This window comes from Aulostomus chinensis, chromosome 5 (assembly GCF_037954235.1).
Source record: "Aulostomus chinensis isolate RoL2024-O1b breed Wild chromosome 5, RoL_Achi_v1.0, whole genome shotgun sequence".
Taxonomy (NCBI): domain Eukaryota; kingdom Metazoa; phylum Chordata; class Actinopteri; order Syngnathiformes; family Aulostomidae; genus Aulostomus; species Aulostomus chinensis.
The window spans coordinates 7,784,767-7,803,125 of record NC_141324.1 but is presented as its reverse complement, the minus strand read 5'-3'; the positions used below and the strand labels follow the sequence as shown (position 1 = coordinate 7,803,125).

The 18,359-nt window shown below is 42.2% G+C and overlaps 1 protein-coding gene across 1 annotated transcript in view; it reads left to right on the top strand.

Annotated features, from left to right (window-relative positions):
• tgm1l1 (transglutaminase 1 like 1) overlaps nt 1–16,369 on the top strand; it is a 20,878-nt gene extending 4,509 nt beyond the window's left edge. Inside the window, exons 2-14 of the mRNA XM_086202856.1 lie at nt 1,713–1,987; nt 2,099–2,290; nt 5,959–6,210; nt 9,867–9,985; nt 11,258–11,365; nt 11,559–11,736; nt 12,080–12,218; nt 13,395–13,587; nt 13,728–13,881; nt 14,172–14,456; nt 15,061–15,221; nt 15,372–15,508; nt 15,611–16,369. Of these exons, the coding sequence (XP_086058982.1) occupies nt 1,714–1,987; nt 2,099–2,290; nt 5,959–6,210; nt 9,867–9,985; nt 11,258–11,365; nt 11,559–11,736; nt 12,080–12,218; nt 13,395–13,587; nt 13,728–13,881; nt 14,172–14,456; nt 15,061–15,221; nt 15,372–15,508; nt 15,611–15,755 (2,337 nt within the window). The 5' untranslated portion in view covers nt 1,713 and the 3' untranslated portion in view covers nt 15,756–16,369. The remainder of the gene's footprint in view (nt 1–1,712; nt 1,988–2,098; nt 2,291–5,958; nt 6,211–9,866; nt 9,986–11,257; nt 11,366–11,558; nt 11,737–12,079; nt 12,219–13,394; nt 13,588–13,727; nt 13,882–14,171; nt 14,457–15,060; nt 15,222–15,371; nt 15,509–15,610) is intronic.
• Nucleotides 16,370–18,359: the final 1,990 nt, after the last annotated feature.

Sequence of the window (18,359 nt, the reverse complement as noted above, 5' to 3'; positions counted from 1 at the left end):
TTCCTGTTACCTCAAACGTGACATTTCAGGAACTCCCTGAAGGAAATTCTTCAGATATTTTAGAAACATCGACTAGGATTCAAGGTTGACTGAAAAGACTTTGGTGGTCAGAGGTCTCTGCGACCGACACACATCGCCGAAGCACACAATGCAATGTAGTATTTCGATTTCTTTTTCATTTTCTTTGACATAATGAGACAGGGCGTAATTTACATTTCAATGTGTTCCTCAGGAAATATTATGTAAAATGATTTGCTTTGTTTTTATTCCTTTTTTTCCTTAATAATATTTGTTTGGCTCGGTTCTGTAAACCTTTCAAATGATGAAAGAGAGGAGGCCCAACCTGTAGTGTTGGACAGTACGATGGTCTCACTGGTGAACTTCCACGTGATAGGAGAGTGAATGAAGAGTGCGTGTTTATAGACATGAGAAAAGTTTCCTCATAAACAACACATCTCCCACGCTTGTTTATGGAACCACAATTGCTTCTCTTTAAGTCATTCCTCACTGCAGCTCACTCCAGGCCCCTGGTGTTTTACATGGGCAAAGAAAACTGGACAAGTGTTTTACAATGTTTAGGTAATTCAGATCTGTGTGTGTGTGCGTGTGTGCGTGCGTGCGTGCGTGTGTGTAGCGCTAGGCTGTCAATGCCAGGGTGGCTTTCATGGTAATGGGACAAGATGCAGATGGTGGGCCTCCTCCCTCTGCCCCTCACTTCAGTAAACGCCTTTTGTTTTCACTTTCAGGTTTTGCCATCTTTTACCCCTAGTTTCAAAGCTGAGAGTCATTGAGAAACATAGTGTGACAAATGCAGGAATTATTAGTTGCATGTATGAGGGTGGGCATGTAGCAGAGCGATAAATGATCCACCTACGCCCTCCATGTAAACTACGCCACAACAGCTGAAGGGAAGAAGGGATCCAGCTGCTCGTAGGAGGTTCAGTTTGTTGGATTAGACCGGAAGTTTTACCAACAAGTGCAAGAGGTTAAATCTTTCAGAATGCTTTGGGAAAGCCAGAAAAAGAGAGCATGTGAGGAATGCAATAATTATGGGAAAAAGTCAAAGTGAAGGCCTGTTGTTTGTTTTGTCATTAGGAGATGAAAAGAAGTGAATGTTTTTTGATCAGATTTTCTTCATGTGGAAAAATGAATGTAAAAGTCATGGTTGACTTCTTCAGTGGGAATGCAACTTCTTGAGGCTATAGTTTTGGTTATTTTCCTTCAGTTTTTCTACTTGTAGGCCTCTCACAATGATGTATTTATTACTCACTCTTACTAGTTGTATTCAGTCAATTCCCTCACAATGTTTCAGAAAATATGAGACATTGTGTTCATTTGTGGCGACAGTGACCTTTGATCACCAAAGTCTCATCAGTTCATCCTTTAGTGCCAGTGCACGTTTGTGGCAAGTTTGGCAAAAATCTTCACATCAGTAAGAAGGGGACAGTATGTACTATCTATGGCTCTAGCTGGTGCAGAGGCATAAAAATGAGCTACCCGATGAATAAACTCAGCCCCAGTCCTGATTAGGATGACATAATATTCTGGCTTTTTCCTGTCAATTCCACAAGTTTCTGATTTACACTTGTGTTGTGTCATTCACGCTGGAAAGCTGGTTGATTCTGCAGCCTTGAGTGTGTAAAGACTTATCATCTGGATTCTTGAAAGCCATTATGTTCCTGAAATTAAAATGTTTTGAATATGTCTTTTAGAATGCCAGGCGAGAGGTTGACAGTTAGAGACTCAGAGGTGGGTCGCTTCCCCGGAGCAGCCCCACCCACTCGGGTGGAGCTGACCATTGAGGAGGGGGAGAAGAAGCAGGAGGAGGGAGGGTGTCGCCGTTGGTTCAGGAAGATGTGCCCGTGCATCTGCAAGCGCCAGAATAGCAACTCTTATGATGTTACGGATATGGTGGAGCTGGTGAAGCCCCCCGCCCCAGAGCCTGCCAAACCAATACCAGAGAATGGAGAGTCAAAGGAAAAGGAAGGTAATATCGCCGACTTTAGGTTCCAGTTATGGTGTAAATTTGTGCAATCTTGAGGTGGCTTGCTGGGTTTTGCAGCAATAATATATCTGATATTCAACCCCTCTCTGCCAGAATCCAAGCTGTCTGTTTGTTCTGTGGACCTGCTGAGCTCCAAGACGGGTCAGAACAGACAGCAGCACCACACTGACTTGTACCACGGGGACGAGATGATCATCCGCAGGGGACAGACTTTCCAGATAGAGCTGGAGCTCAGTAGGCCCTTCCATGCTGACACTGACAAGCTGCATCTGGACCTGAAGACAGGTATGAGCTAGTGGATAGGAGTGTGTGTGTGTGTGTGTGTGTGTGTGTGTGTTGGTGTGTACCATAATTATCGATAGAAAATACTTTCCTCCCACCAAGCAGGATTGACTGTTTCCTCAAAAATGATTACATGGGTGGAAGACATTCCCACTAGCTCACCTATGACGTTCTCAAAACCACTTGTTACAGACTATCGGTGCAACTTAGCATCAGGACTTCTTGTTCTTTTTTTTCACAAATCAAACAAATGAGATACAGACGGATCAATCCTTTGTTCCTGGCCTCTAGTCTTTATGCTAAGCCAGTCCATTCCACCACTGAGATCAGACAACATATCTGCAGATACCAATGTATGGATGGTAGGCCAGTCCCCATTGATATTATCTGCAAAACTAATATATTGGTCACCGATATATTAAGTCCATTAATGTGACTGATTAAATGTTCCATCCATCCATTTTCATACTTCTTATTTATTAAGGGTTGCAGGTGATTAAATGTTATCAATCTTATCAATAAGTGTCAGTGATAAGTGTGTACATTTAATTTTAAAATCCGAACTCCTTACACTACAGGGGCATTTACAATATTCTTTTTTTTTTTTCATGTGCAGTCGATTACAGTTTTGTGTGTGCGTGTGTGTGTGTGTGTGTGTGTGAGTGAGAGATCATATTTTCAAACCAAATTTAGTGCAGAAATTAGGAATTAAATATCCATTGATAATGCCAGAAAGAAAGCCAGATTAACCTGTGGCAGAAAACATGGGAAGTCAAAACAAAAAAAACAAAGTAGAAGAATATTGAAAAATGCTACGTATAGGAATTTTCAGCATTTGAGTAATGAATGATAACAATAGTAAACATTATTACTACCTTTGATCATTTTTGTGTTGGGGCGTATCATGTAAAATTAAATGCAGAGATGTCTTTTCATGTAGTCCCTATGGAGCAAGTTTCACAAACTGCATCCCACAACAGCCTTAAAGCAAAGTAATGTCCACTTGTGATATTTTAGCAGGTGTTGAGGGTGGGTTTCAAGCAGTGTTATCCCATCCAGAGCAGAGCCAGAGCAGAGCCAGAGCCAGGCTTAAGTAATGGAACATGAACAGGTCGGATGGTAGGCTCAGTAATCGCCAAATGTCAAGTATCTGATTATTTGATGTCCATATGAAGCCCAAAGGACAAAACCGCAGAATCAAAACAAAATGAGGGAACTGTGGTCAAAGCACCATCCACACATTTCGAGTGAGCACCGCTGCACAAGTTTTGGATTCCAGTGTTAACAGTTTCCAGACCTCAGGACACCAGATACCTCCCTCTGGTATTTACAAGCTTCATACTACAACGATACACTTCACTCATGGGAATAAATGGCAACTACGTCATGGCTTAGGAGAAGGAGTCAAGTAATTGACACACATAACTACCTCAGATGTAAAAATTTTCTCATTGTTGTTGATTTTCTGTTTTTTGTTGTTTTTGTAAATTGTGCCTCTCAGAAAGCGGGATTTTATGTCATCATAGCCACCCAAACTTTCTTTGCAGCAGTCAAAGTAAAGATTCTCAGCCAAATCTGAAGTTGTTCTCGGAGAAAAGAGACAATGTTTCTCATGAGAGAGGAAGGGTGGGGAGACTGGGCTGGAGTCGGCTGGAGAACAATGGCTGCTCAACAAGCTCTGTGCTTGCTTCAGTAGAGGACAGCTAAACCCCCACAGGGTGCCACAATTAAGCACATAACTAGGTGGAAAGCATCCAGTAAGTTTTAATCTGACTCGTGGCACGTTTATTCTACGCCCTTTCAACAGAGGAACTGTCAACACAACCTTTTCCCACAAAGAGTGTTGGAGGAGTTTCTTTTTACCCTTTATCGTAATATTCATCCATGTCAGGCAACATCCAGACGAACTGTGGAAAAATGTAACTTAAGTGTAGGGAGATTCGTGTGCTGAGTGGGAGGATTTCTAGCCCTCGATTTGTGTTTACTGAAAGGGAAGGTTTGGGATGTGGAGCGATGTGGTTTAGAGTGTGCCACGATTGTGTCATCCAACGTGGGAAGTGAAGTCCTTTCACTAACAATGCTGCTATCGAACTTGAACACATGGAAAGTTTCAGGCGTAGCCAAAAATCACAAATACTTTCACAGCATTTTGAAAAGCGCATAAGTGAGAAGCACAATTTAAGTAATCGCTCGTATCAAAACAAAATGTTACTCAAAGAACAAAAAAAAGAACAACAAAGAACAAAATCATGCTGCTGTGGAATGTTGTCTTTTGTTAGACTAAAAAAATGTGATTTGTATGGAAGTTGAGAATGGCCAAGCTTGTAATTACATTTTTTTTTAAAGTGATGCTTCACATAAAATTTTAATTTTGTGTTGTAAGTTCTCCCAAATAGATGATGTTTTTCCCTCCTTCATCAGCTCTTTGTAAGTCCAGAATGCAGATGAAGCCAACTCTGTATATTTACAGTAGATTGGAGCTAACAGCAACTCATGGCTGAAAATGTAACAGCGAAACTGACCAAAAACATCTTCTTTCACAGAGTCTCAAATGGTACTTGAAAGGCACAATACACTTTTAGGTTGAAGCTTTTTGTGAGCTAAATATTTTGGAAGCTCTTTCGCTGCAAAGGAACTCAGCTGCATGCTTTTTTGAGGAAATTTGTATTTCACTTTCCCACTGAGGCAAACATTATGAGAATACTCTGATGTATGTCTGTTAACTTAGATATGGATAAAAGTACGCTGACACAGGGCTTAGCCGAGCGCAAGGCCTTGAAACGGGGGGGGGGGGGGGGGGGGACGCATAACTTGGCTCTACTTCATGTTGGAGCCTTGCCAGCAGCGTTTTGGCAACCAGCAGATAACTTGTGAAATTGTTACACCTGACCAAGAAATGGTCCAGAAACAAATAAGCCACCACAGCCACACACTTTATTTTCATATTTCTGGATCCCAGTCAACGTACAAAGTTTGTTTTTACCCCTGAGAGAGACTGTCCTCCAGTCTTCAAACTAGTTGAAGCTAATTTGTTGTTTGCTGTAGCATCCCCCAAACAATGGCTGCTTCTTACTAATCAAATATGGTCCTCTGTTCTATCCTTTGTATTGCTTAAAACCATTTTGGTGGGAATGCAGCATGCACAACATACCAGAGCCCTAGGCCGCTGCAAATAAAGCAAGCCTGTAAATAATGTTCCTAACTCCATCTGTGTTTAGCCTGCAATGATGGTTGTTGTGGAAATGGCCTTAATAACTAAAACTCTAGAGTTTATTTCTTTGGTCCTTTAAGAAAAATTAACAAGACAGCATTTCGCACAGTGCAACATAAAAATATTAAAGGTCAGTGGTTCTTTTTCATTTCAACTTTATCAGTGCATTCTAGTTCATCCATTGATGCTCTATACCGCTTGTCAGTGGTGGGGTGGGGGGGCCTGCAGCCTATCCCAGCTGACATTGGCCGAGAGGGTTCACCCTGGCTGGGTCTCCAGTCTGTCGCGGGGCCATCAGGAGCAATTAGGGGCTCAGTATCTTGCTGAAGGATTCTTTGACGTGGTCACCAGGGGAAGTGGGGATCGAACCAGTTGCTAGACAGCCACTCTACCTCTGAGCCATGCCACCCCGCATTCTGGTTCAACTTGACAAACATATAATCTGTGTGTTCTACTGTAGGTCCGCTGCCCCTGGTCTCCAAAGGCACCCATGTCATCATTCCACTGGTGGATCGCCTGCAGGATAAACGCTGGGAAGCCAAGGTCGTAGAGCAGAACGGCAACAAGATCAAACTGTCTGTCAACTCGCTGGCCAGTGCTGTGATTGGCCTCTACGGGCTCTCAGTCATGACTTGCACACTGAAGGATGAAGCCGCAACTACTTACAACTCCAAAAAGAACATCATTCTTCTTTTCAACCCTTGGTGTGAAGGTAAGATGGTGGTACCATGAACTTGGCAGAGGGTTCGGATGCCAGGAATTTGGATGCAAGGAAAGAAAAACACGACAATTTACATAACAACTTGAAAATATTGCCTTATTCAGCTATTCAGACTCAAACTCAAGGTTCCTTCCTGCTCACAGGGAACAATTAGAGGTTCAGTTTGCTGTCAGGTTCAATACTAAGTCTGAAGGAAAATATATTCCTCAGTCCACATTTCCCCTGCAGTGGAAGTCTCTAATTCAGCCCAACCGCCAGGGCGAATGTGAAGAGAACATTGTGGCTGTGTCCCAAAAAGTCTCATTCTAACAGCAAACACTTGCCCAAAACAGACATCTGATTTCTGTCATGATGTTGCTCATGGGAAAGGAAGGAAAACTCAGTCGTCGAGTGTGTTGCTGTCTGTCAAATAGCAAACGCACAAGCCTGTGTGTAACTGTGAGACTTGCGTAACTCCTCTGGCTACAATCCAAGACTGCATGCACACTTGCTCATGCCACTTAACCTATCCTGAACCACATTTGGGACTGCTCACCATAAAACAGACCCAATGAAAGATTGTAGGTACTTAAAAAAAAAAAAAAAAATATATATATATATATATATATATAACATCAGTCACAATAAATTCATGACAAAAGCATAACACAGTAAAAACTGAAAAATGAGAAAGAATGAGAAAGGGAAAAGTGAGAGACAAAAAAGGCGGGGACCTCCAACGATGACATCGTAACTTTGACAAAGGAAATTTCAAAATGCAGAATTTCATGTCTTTTTTTGTTTTATTCCCGCATAACCTCAGCATCACATGATTATACGACCACGTGGTTAAACCCGATTACAGGACTGAATATTCACACAGGCTGGTCTTTTTTTCAACGGAGTCAGCTGGTAAACACACCATTACCCATTTCACAATAATTTGGTGTGATCTGGTATGATTTTCATCCGGAGCATACAGCAAACAGTCTTTTGGGTTTTAGCAGGATTTTATTTTGAAAGTATTCATGAGAAAATAGTTCACTGTATGTTAAATTGCGGACGCTCATTTTCCTTGTATTCAGAGAAGTAATCACTGGTAAATTATGTTTACTCTGCTGAGCCCTGCGAATAAAAGACGAATGAAAAAAACACATTTGCAGCACAGCAAAATAATGACAGTGGAAAAAAAATAACACTGCCTTTCGTGATAGGGTTGCTGCTGTTGGCAGCAAACAATCTCTCCTTCCCGTTACTCTTCTTCCTCAGACCAATCTCTGGCTCACGCTCGTAAAAGTTAAAATCCTACAATTATTGTGTAAATGTTATGGAGTGAGTTTAATCTCACAGCTGGTGACAACGTGTCCTTTACACCCTTTAACTCACTACATCTGTGTTTTCTCAGTTTATAAGCCTCTCCCGCCCAGTCTTGCTCCTTTCTTGCTATGTGCTGACTGGACCCTCACCTCATCACCTCCCCACTCTGTTCTCCTGCCTCCTCCCTATCCTCCAGTGTATGTTCCCCCCAACCAACATTCCAGAAATATTCAGTAAGGAGTGAAAACCACAGTAATCACAGCTGCCTCCTTCACCTCCCTTGCTTTGTCCTGTAAACTCTCAAGATCATGCTGGACTCCCCGCTTCCCTTCCAAAACACTACTTCCCCTCCGTCTCTCGGTTTTCCCTCATGACCTTTCCTTCCACTTCCTTTCTCCTATGCCCATCTAAAATACTGTTTTAATTTCCCCCCTTTTCACTTTGTCATGTTTCCACTCACAGATAACCACAGAAGTAACAGCAGGAGATAAAGCGGATGGGAAAAACGACGCATGTCCACACCCAAAGTCTGTCACACGGAACAGACTATTTTCCTTACGTGAACATGGGCCCCACTTCAGGGTCAATGGAGTCATTGTGTTTCTTAACCATTTCCTGGCCTTGGGGACCCTTTTACATTTCTTGTAAAAAGGAATCACATTCTTAAACGGTTCAGTCACTGATGAGATGAATGAAAGGTCGATTCTGGCCCATTTTCAGACAGGAAGTCGACATCCTGACTGTCTTTATATTGTTAAGACAAACCCCCAAAAATTCTAGAAAAAATGTTTTTCAGTCCATTCTGTCAATTTTAGTTCAGGAAGTTCCTGATCTTTGTAATCCTTAAGGACCTGTGTGCGGGATCTAGCGACATCTTGTGGTTACGTTGGAGATTTCGGCCGTCTCGCCACCCCACCCTGCGATAGCTCGTAATGTCATTGATGTATTCACTCAACTTTCATTGTGAGCCAGATTCAGCAAAGACTTCATTGAAGAGAAATCAAGAAATCACTGTCCCTCGTCTTTTCCTCACCAGTAATTCTAACGCTGATCTTGAACAGGTCTCATCCACATTGTAAAATCAAACACGGCCCTGACTTTTCATTCACTGCAGCCGTGCAGAAAATAAAGAAATGATGCTACAGATTGAGGGCTATGAATGAATTCCTGCTCTGTCAGGTCGGTCACCACCAGCGAGCAACTTTAAAAAGGTTGTTTTCTGAATGCAGTTTGATACAGGGTGGGGATGTACGATATCTGGTCACATTTTTGAATACCCCACATTGTGTCCTCATCATTAATGTGAAGCAAAGAAGAGACTCGAGCAAAACTGGGCTTTTTCTATTGAACAGGTTTTGCTTTTGGCTATCAGTATATGAGATCTTATTGTATCTGACCATATCAAAAAAGCTTCTCTCATAAACTGCAGAATAGGATGTGATGGTGATTTCAAATGTAGTGTGTCCAACAGAAATCGGTGCATGCACCATGTTTACTTTACTATTTTATTTTGTTTTTAATTTAAATGGTTTGGTCTGACAGTGTTAAATGTTTTTTGATAGAATAAGTTATTTATTAAGAAATTCGCCTTCTAATTTGCATAGTCATATCTCAACAAAATACAATAAACATAGAAAGGGTCTAAATTCACCGTGCCTTTTGTATATCAGTAATCATTGATTTTTTTATTTTTATTTTTTGCTCTAAAAGTAGCTCAGAATCCCATAGTGGTCAGGCTCTCGTTTTGATCTCCCTCTGTTTGTCTCTGTTGTTGTGACCCAGCTTTCTGTCCTCCCTCTCTGCTCCTCGTGTGAATCTGGTGTCTCCCCGTGAATTCCAAGGCAAGGGCTTTTGCTGTCATAGCAATCGTAGTCAGTGGGCCAGTTTACTGACCAGCTGCTCCCTGGTGTGAGCAGTAAGAGTGTGGAGGCGCTGGGCAAATGCATTCAGCAATGAGCGTTGATGTATGAAAGAAATTCAATGAACATCACAGTATGATCCTTCGATTCAGGTGATTTTACAAGCAGGGCATATGAAGGCAACCGTGTGTACAGGTTAGGGAGAGCTGAGCAGTTTGCTCATGGGAACTAAGATGCTAGCTGTATCAAGTATGAGCTGCTGCTGTCCAAGGAACAAAAGTGATGTAAGAAGGAAATTAAAAAAAAACACCTTTAAAGGATTAACATTTTGTCATTCTAACCATCAGTCCATAGTCTGCTGAAAATATGGATGAGAACTTGTTTAGGTCTCAACCTAAAGTTTAGGACTTGCTTGAGAATTGGACATCGATGATTTGTTTAGCTGCTGAGTATTAGAATGCTGAAGTGTATGATGGTTCCATCTCTTCCCAGAGGACGCAGTGTTCCTGGATGACGAGGACGAGAGGAAAGAGTATGTGCTGAATGACACTGGGAGAATCTACTACGGCACTGAGAAGCAAATAGGTGCTCGCACATGGAACTTTGGGCAGGTACGGGACTGGAACGTTTCCAGTCACAGTTTTCCTCTCAGAATGAAATGCTAAAAAAGTGGCAGTCTTCTGGTTCAGTTTATCCCTGTGTAAATAAAAGATCGTGTTTCTGTATTTTCTTAATATCAACAAATGTCATACAGTGAGCAGAGCTATGACTCAAAATCTATCTATCTATCATCTACCTATCTATCATCTATCTATCCATCATCTATCTATCTATCTATCTATCTATCTATCTATCTATCTATCTATCTATCATCTATCTATCTATCTATCCATCATCTATCTATCTATCTATCTATCTATCTATCTATCTATCTATCTATCTATCTATCTATCTATCTGTCTGTCTGTCTGTCTGTCTGTCTATCTATCTATATCTATCTATCTATCTATCATCTATCTATCTATCTATCTATCTATCTATCTGTCTGTCTGTCTATCTATCTATCTATCTATCTATCTATCTGTCTGTCTATCTATCTATCTATCCATCTATCTATCTATCTATCATCTATCTATCTATCGATCTATCTATCAATCATCTATCTATCTATCTATCATCTATCTATCTATCTATCTATCTATCATCTATCTATCTATCTATCATCTATCCATCTATCATCTGTCTATCTATCCATCTATCTATCTATCTATCTATCTATTTATCTATCTATCTATCATCTATCTATCTATCTATCTATCATCTGTCTATCTATACATAGATACACACATATTTATATACACACACATATATATGTATATATACATATATATACATATATGTATGTATATGTATATACATATACACACATATATGTATATATATATGTATATATACACACACACACACACACACACACACATTTGAAGGCGTATAAATGCCAGTCGTATGCTACTTACTTACACAGCCTATCTCACTGGAGCTGCTTTGATCAAAGGTGTTACTCGTGATCAATAATCCCATCAGTGCCTTTGTCCCACTTGTGTATTCAACTGAAAATATCATATCTTCCTGAAATGTACTCGTCAAAATAACCTTGACCTTTGACCACCAAAGTCTATTCTGTTCATTCTCGAGACCCAGTGAATATTTACGGCAAATCTAGAAAAATCCCCTCAAGGCCTTTCAGAGATGATATGTGAATAACCTTAATTGGGATGGACAGAGGTTTTATATTCAGCTTCCATCAGGGTTTCATGTTCTCTCAAGTCTTCTACGTCACGTGTGATTTGTTACAAAGACCCTCCTGTCCCTCATCACTTTAGTTTCACGAAGGGATCCTGGAAGCGTGTCTGTTCATCTTGGAGAAGAGTGGCATGGCTCCGTCTGGTCGAGGAGATCCTGTCAATGTGGTCAGGGTTCTCTCTGCTATGGTAAGTCTGTCATATTATGGTTGGATACTAATGCAGTGTCCAGCTAAGCCACATCAACGAGCCATCATAACTAAATAGGTAGTGTAATTTATTAACCTTTCTTGTTTTAAAACAATACTGCAACAAAAAAAAAACTTCTGTTGTATTTTTTACGCCATGATGTTTTGTGACTAATTTGTGGTCCTATTTTTAGATCAATGCTCAGGATGACTCAGGGGTTCTGGTTGGGAACTGGTCTGGGAAGTACTCTGACGGAGTGTCTCCTGCTGCATGGAGCAGCAGCGTGGAGATCCTAAAGAAATACCACTCGTCCTACGGAATGCCTGTGTCGTATGGACAGTGCTGGGTCTTCTCTGGTGTCACTACAACAGGTGAAAGACTTTCTGTCTGTCACCCTGACAGCATTCATTGTGTGTGCGTGCACAGAGCGTCCCTCACACGATCACGAGCTGACCTTAGCACATACTGATGTCCCTGATAGCAAGCTATAGCTCATATACACCCTAAATTCCTCGCATTGGCATTCCAATCATACCTGCTACTTTTGTCACAGATAGAGCCACATGTGTTGCTTTCATTCAGCCTGGAAAATAAAACCATGCAGTGCCATTAGTCATTTTTCTGACATCTGAGCATCTGGACACAGAATGCAGTTATCTAGCAAACGTGTCAATTCCATTTTAATGACTATCTCTGTCTTTTCCTTGTTTCCAGTGCTTCGCTGTCTTGGCATCCCCGCCCGCAGCGTGACCAACTTTCAGTCTGCCCATGACACTGATGTATCGCTCACGACAGATGTATATTTTGATGAAGATATGGAGCCAATCGACTACCTCAATAGTGACTCCGTCTGGTAAGATGTGTAATGTTACAGGCCCAGGAGGGCTTGCTGCAAAATTCGTGCCATAGGAATGCACCATATATTTAGATGCGCTCTGAAAGCAGAAACCTCAGAGATGTGAAGCTTCTTCAAATATCTGAACCTCAGTCAGAGAGCAGAGGCTCATCTGGAATCCATGAAAATATGTTTCTATGAGAGGGATGGGTGCTGCAGGGTGCCACAGGGATGACGTATATTTGTAGGCCAACCCCAAAGTTAGCATCACCGTGTGTTCCCTTGGCCAAAAGCCAATAGGATTTTTATGCTGGATTTTCTATCATTGTTAAAAATAAGCAAAAATTGGTGAACAAAAATTAATCAGGTTTTTCCCAGCAAGATCATTCGTACAAATGAACAACATTGTTTCAATTTGAAAGCTTTAATGCGATCAGTAGAAATACGAAGCCTTATGCTGTGAATGTGAATACATGACTTCAGCATCACCAAAATTACCTTTGCACTTATTCCATTTTTGGCGTGATAGCGTATTATCTCCACGACCTCCCTTGCGTTCCTTTTAGCTGCTTTTTAGTGACCGCCATTTTTTTTTAAGAAACAGAAACGCTTCAGAAATTGCAGTATTTGCTTTTGTATCTGTCATAATTTATGTACTTCTTGCTGTAGAACAGAACATTGACATATCATTGAGAACCATTGACCTTCTATCAGGCGCCTAACCGAAAATATTCAAAAACTAATTTTGAAACAAGCGAGTTGGACATTCAACAAGCCTAACTTAATACCAAGTTGTAGAACTCATCACAGCCAAAATCTTGCTATTGAAGGGCCTCAATGAAGACTAAGAAATAAACTTAAAGGTGATCGTCAAAGACATGTTAGAAGAGAACCCCTCAATATTTATCTCACGCTAGCATTTAAAGTGGTTGCAGGGGAAACTAGCTAGCTTGTCTAGCCGTTCTCCAAGATCAAAAGATGCCCAATGAACAATTGTTTATGTATGAAAGTATAAAAATGTCTCTACAGTCAAACTAGCTCTACCCCTTTGCAAGTTTTACAACCAGTCCAGACTAACCGGAGACCTGTTTTGATTTACCTCTCATAACTCTTGACCAAAAAAAGCCAACACATGTCAATCTGTTCCTTTAAAAGTGTTCTCAAATGACATATTTGAGTCCTATCTGACTGTAGGAATTTCCATGTATGGAACGACTGCTGGATGGCCAGACCAGACCTGCCCCCTGGTCATGGAGGCTGGCAGGCTGTTGACTCGACTCCCCAGGAGACAAGCCAGGGTACCTTCCGTTGTGGACCTGCTTCCGTCAGCGCCATCCGCTCTGGCCAGGTCTACCTCAAACATGACACGCCCTTCGTTTTTGCTGAGGTGAGATATTTGTGAGTTAACCGTGTATTAGATCTGATTGCAAAGTAAGTACACAAGTGGGGAAACAAACAGTAAAGACCAGATATGCATATTTGATCTGTCTGAAAGGCGAGCTTTCTGATCTCCTACTCTCCTCTCAGGTCAACAGTGATAAGATCTACTGGCAGAGGAACTTTGACGGTACTTTCAGCCAGATCCACAGTGAGAGGAAAGCAGTTGGCCACTGTATCAGCACCAAAGCAGTCGGCTCTGATGAGCGGGCTGACATCACAAATCTGTACAAACACCAAGAAGGTAATGGCGAGCAGAGTTTCCGTGTTTACTGCAGTTCTACCCTGGATTAATGTTCCTGAACCAGACAGAAGTACTCCTACAGCACCTGGAGCTGTCCTGATGCTGAGCAGTTTATTAATTCCTTCTCCTCATCTAACCCCTCAGCGGTCCACCTGCTCTTCTCAGCCTCTCTGTTTGCTTTGTTCGGAAAGACTGAGCCATATTTCTGATGCCTCTCTGATGTCTGTCCGTGAACCCTGAAACCTCAGACAGTGAGCTACACTCACCTCCTCCTCCTCCACCCTTTCTAGAATCAGAAGAGGAACGAATCGCGGTTGAGACTGCCAGTCGCTTTGGCAGCAAGCCAGACGTCTACTCTACGCCCATGGCGGAGGATGTGCGCATGGAAGTTAAGATGGATGGAGAGGGGCCCAGGATGGGGGCTGATGCCCAGCTGAGCATTGTAGTGAAAAACTTGAGCTCGCAGCCTCGTCAAACAACATTGCACAGCCAGGTGGCCGTCATGTACTACACTGGTGTGCTGAAAGGCACCATCAAGAAGGAGCAGATACATGTGGAGCTCTTGCCCAATGAAGGTGGGCTTTCCTGTTGGCTATAAATCACTAGAATCAATATTTCTGAACTACAAATAGATATGAAAACTCTGCAGGTGAAAGGGGCTGCTAGTTAATGAGCAAGTCTCTCCTAAGCTCAACGGAGACTTTCTTTTAAGCTTTAGCTGTTTTTAGCTGATGGCTTGTTTGAATCAATCAGCACTAGAGAATGTGACTGCTTGTTACATTTCCATGTTTACTTTACTTTTACTTCATTAGCGTGCCCAAAAAGCACTGTCAAGTCATCACAAATAGGTGTCTTGAGCTTTTTTGTTTTTTAGAACGTTTTTCACTGTTACATTTCTTATTCGTGTGACTCCAGAATGCAGAAAGAGCCAGTCATGTATATTTAGCTTGAAGGTTATGGAGACTGGTAACAAACAAACAACAAAACTGTTTAAAAAAAAAGCACTCTGTGAAGCACATTCTGGAGTTATAAAGAAGCAATGAGGGAGAGAAAAATATCTCAAGCTCCATAAGACACCAATTTGTGAGTATGTGAAAGGCAAAATAAAATTTTGGGTGAAATCTAGCTTTCGGGAAATGTAATTGTGGTTCTAAAACCTTTCTGAATCTCTCTCCCCAGAGAAAACCATCGAGTGGCTTCTGCCTTACCAACAGTACCAAAATGAGCTGGTGGATCAGGCAGCTTTGATGCTGACACTGTCTGGAAGAGTGTGCGAGACCCAGCAAGTGTTAGCCAACCAGACCTCCTTCAGGCTCCGTACGCCTGATCTCAACATTACAGTAGGTGTCAGAGTTGTTTCACACAGTTAGCATTGCAATCTCAGCTGCAGTGATTGTGTGTTTTTTCGGCTTTTTGTGTAGATATTTATTCACTCAGCAGAGCAGATTTTGTTCATACGTCCTGCTAAACTGTGCATATGTTCCTGGCAGCCTTTGGGAGACGCTGTGATTGGCAAAGAGATGGCAGCCAAGATCACCTTCACCAACCCACTGCCAAGAACACTGACGTCAGTCATGTTCAGAGTGGAGGGCCTGGGTCTGCAGAAAGGCCATGAAGTGGTTGTGGGGTAAGACTCTGAGGCAGCCCCATCTATTTGGCCGTCTCACCTCTTTCCTCCCCACATTTCCCTCTTCTAGACTAATAATTCACTTCTCTTTCTTCCTCTCAGAGATGTTGGCGGTCACTCCACAGTGACACTGACAGAACACTTCATCCCCACCCAACCTGGACCCCGGAAGTTGGTGGCGTCTCTTGACTGCAAACAGCTCACACAAGTGCATGGAGTGGCTGACATTATTGTTCTGGAGCAATGAGAAGGAGCGAGGTCATCCTCACTTATAAAACATGAACAAAGAGCCTCTACTTAAATGATACTTCTGCATTTATACATCTTGTTTTGTAATACAGCAAAAAACAAAAAAACAAAAGATGTTTTAAAACCATACAGAGAAAGATGAGAAGAATTGGCTGTATTATTTTTAGTGTGGAAAAACTTTGGAGAAAGAAGTACACCCAGAGATTATTTAGTCTAAATGAAGTACTTTAATTAACAAGCATTTATATGAAGTTTGGAAATGGTTCTACACAGACAAATGCTAGCACACCTCAAGGCACTTAACATTATCATATTAAGGAGTAGAGTGTTATTTTGTGATGATGCACTGTATATACTGTTTCATATAGTGTGTCACAAGATGAAATATGTGACAGATATGTGACAAAATGAACGTCGCCTGGCTTACAGTAAATGTAGAGAGGGTTACTGTGAAATCACTCAAAGGGAATGCTGCTGAAATTAGCATTGATGTTTTGCAGTAGGCACATATTAATTTTTTACATTATAACATTATAATATAATAACATTTAACTATTTATCTACCTGGAATGTTTTTTTATCGTCTGAGTTGTGTTGTTAATAAAACTGTAACTGAACTCTTGAGTCATTTCTCCTCCTGTATGTCGTCAGGTGAGGCCTCACTGGCTGTAGAGGTGAGAGACGATGAAGGGAAGGTGACAGAGAGGGAGCACCAGCCTGGGACTTTACATTTCTTGATCATATTTCATTTTTGCAATAATTTCGGAATAATGATTAACTCTGTAATGACCCATTTCAACGTGAGGCAGGTGACACCTTGCTGCAGGTGACACCTCGCTGCCTTGCATCATGCAGAACTGTGCGCGCTCCCATCTTATCAATAATAATTGATTAAATGAACTACTTACAAAGGAAACAAAAATGACTAGAAATAATACATTGCGGCTGTACATCCCCACGATGTGTCTGTCATAGTGGCCTTGACCTTTGAACAAATTCCCCCAAAGTGTTCCTGAGAAATGATGTTCATATGAGTTTACAGTGACCCTTGACCCCGACAATATTTCAGTTCATCCTGTTCTCCAACTGGCTGTTCCTGCTAAAATTTGAAGAAAAAAAAAATCCCCTGAGGCATTCCTTAGATTTTGTAATTATGAGGATGGGACCGGTATCATGTGTATGACAGTAACCTTTGATCTCTACAATACAGATTTTTCATCCTGTGTCTCTCTGAATATTTATCTTGAATTGGAAGCTATTCCCTCAAGGTATCCCTGAGCTGCTGCATTAACAGGAACGGGATGGACGGACACATCAAGGCTACCTGAAAACATAATGCCTCCAGCTAACAGCTGTCACCAGCAAGGAGGCATAATAATGAAGGTTATTTTTCTCCATATATTGGAAGCATTTTCTCTGAAAAACTGGTGAACAAGATTTGATATGAAGTCATTATATGCGGTCTCAGCAGATGTGGCACATCTCCAGCATAATGGCTAATTCATCCGCTTCCCCTGTGCTCACCTGCACAAAGGAGATTTGCTTTCTCCCCACTGCCATAGAGAAATGCTCATGATGAAGGTACCCAAGTACACTTTAACAAATTTTTAGTTCATTTTCATGTACCCAGTATCGCCCTCTGACTGTATTAGTTGGAAAGACCCCTCTTGTATTTTCCTATGCATGAACAGAAACCAAATGTTGCACTGAGGTTCAGATCAATGCCAAACAGAGTCGAGTGCCTTTGCTGACCAGGAGTCCTGATGGTGGGGTCACAGCAATTGTCTCAAATCTGAGACTGAAAATTTGCAGCAAATCAGCCGAATGCACTTCAACTTTGTAACTTACTTATGGAGGAAGCTGGAAGCCTTGGAAGACTATACGATGCAAGCCTGGAAGACAAAGACCAGGTGAAGCAACTCCATATTGACATCAAAGAGGGCCTACAGGCGATTGACAAAACCCAACTCCCTGGGAAGATAAAGGTCTGGTGCTTCCAGTTTGGTCTGCTACCCCGGGTGTTGTGGCCCCTGGCAGTCTATGAGGTGCCCATCTCAAAGGTGGAGAAGCTAGAGAGGCAAGTCACAGTCCACGTCAAGAAGTGGCTTGGAGTCCCGCGCTGCCTCACAACCATAAGCCTCTACGGAGACAGCGTGCTCAAGCTACCCCTCACGAGCCTGGCAGAGGAGTTCAAGTGCGCCAAAACACGCCTGCAGATGACCTTGAACGAATTCAAAGACCCGGTGATCAGAGAAAACGCACCGACACTGGCCACTGGGCGCAAGTGGAGACCGGCAAGAGCAGTGGAGGAGGCAACAGCAGCTCTTCGACATGCTGACATCGTAGGGAACGTCCAGCAAGGAAGAGGAGGCCTGGGACTAACAACTAGCCGCCCAGCCTGGAGGAACGCCACTGCTCCAGTGCGGAGGAAGATGGTAGTGGAGGAAGTGCGGCGTCAGGAGGAGATGGCCAGATGGGCCAAGGCAGTCGCCCTTGGCAAACGGACTGTGGATACGGTGGGAGAGTGTTGAAAGGAGGAGGTTGAGCTGGAAGGACGTTTGGGCCATGGAAGCAAGGAGTCTGAGCTTCGCCATCAGGGCCA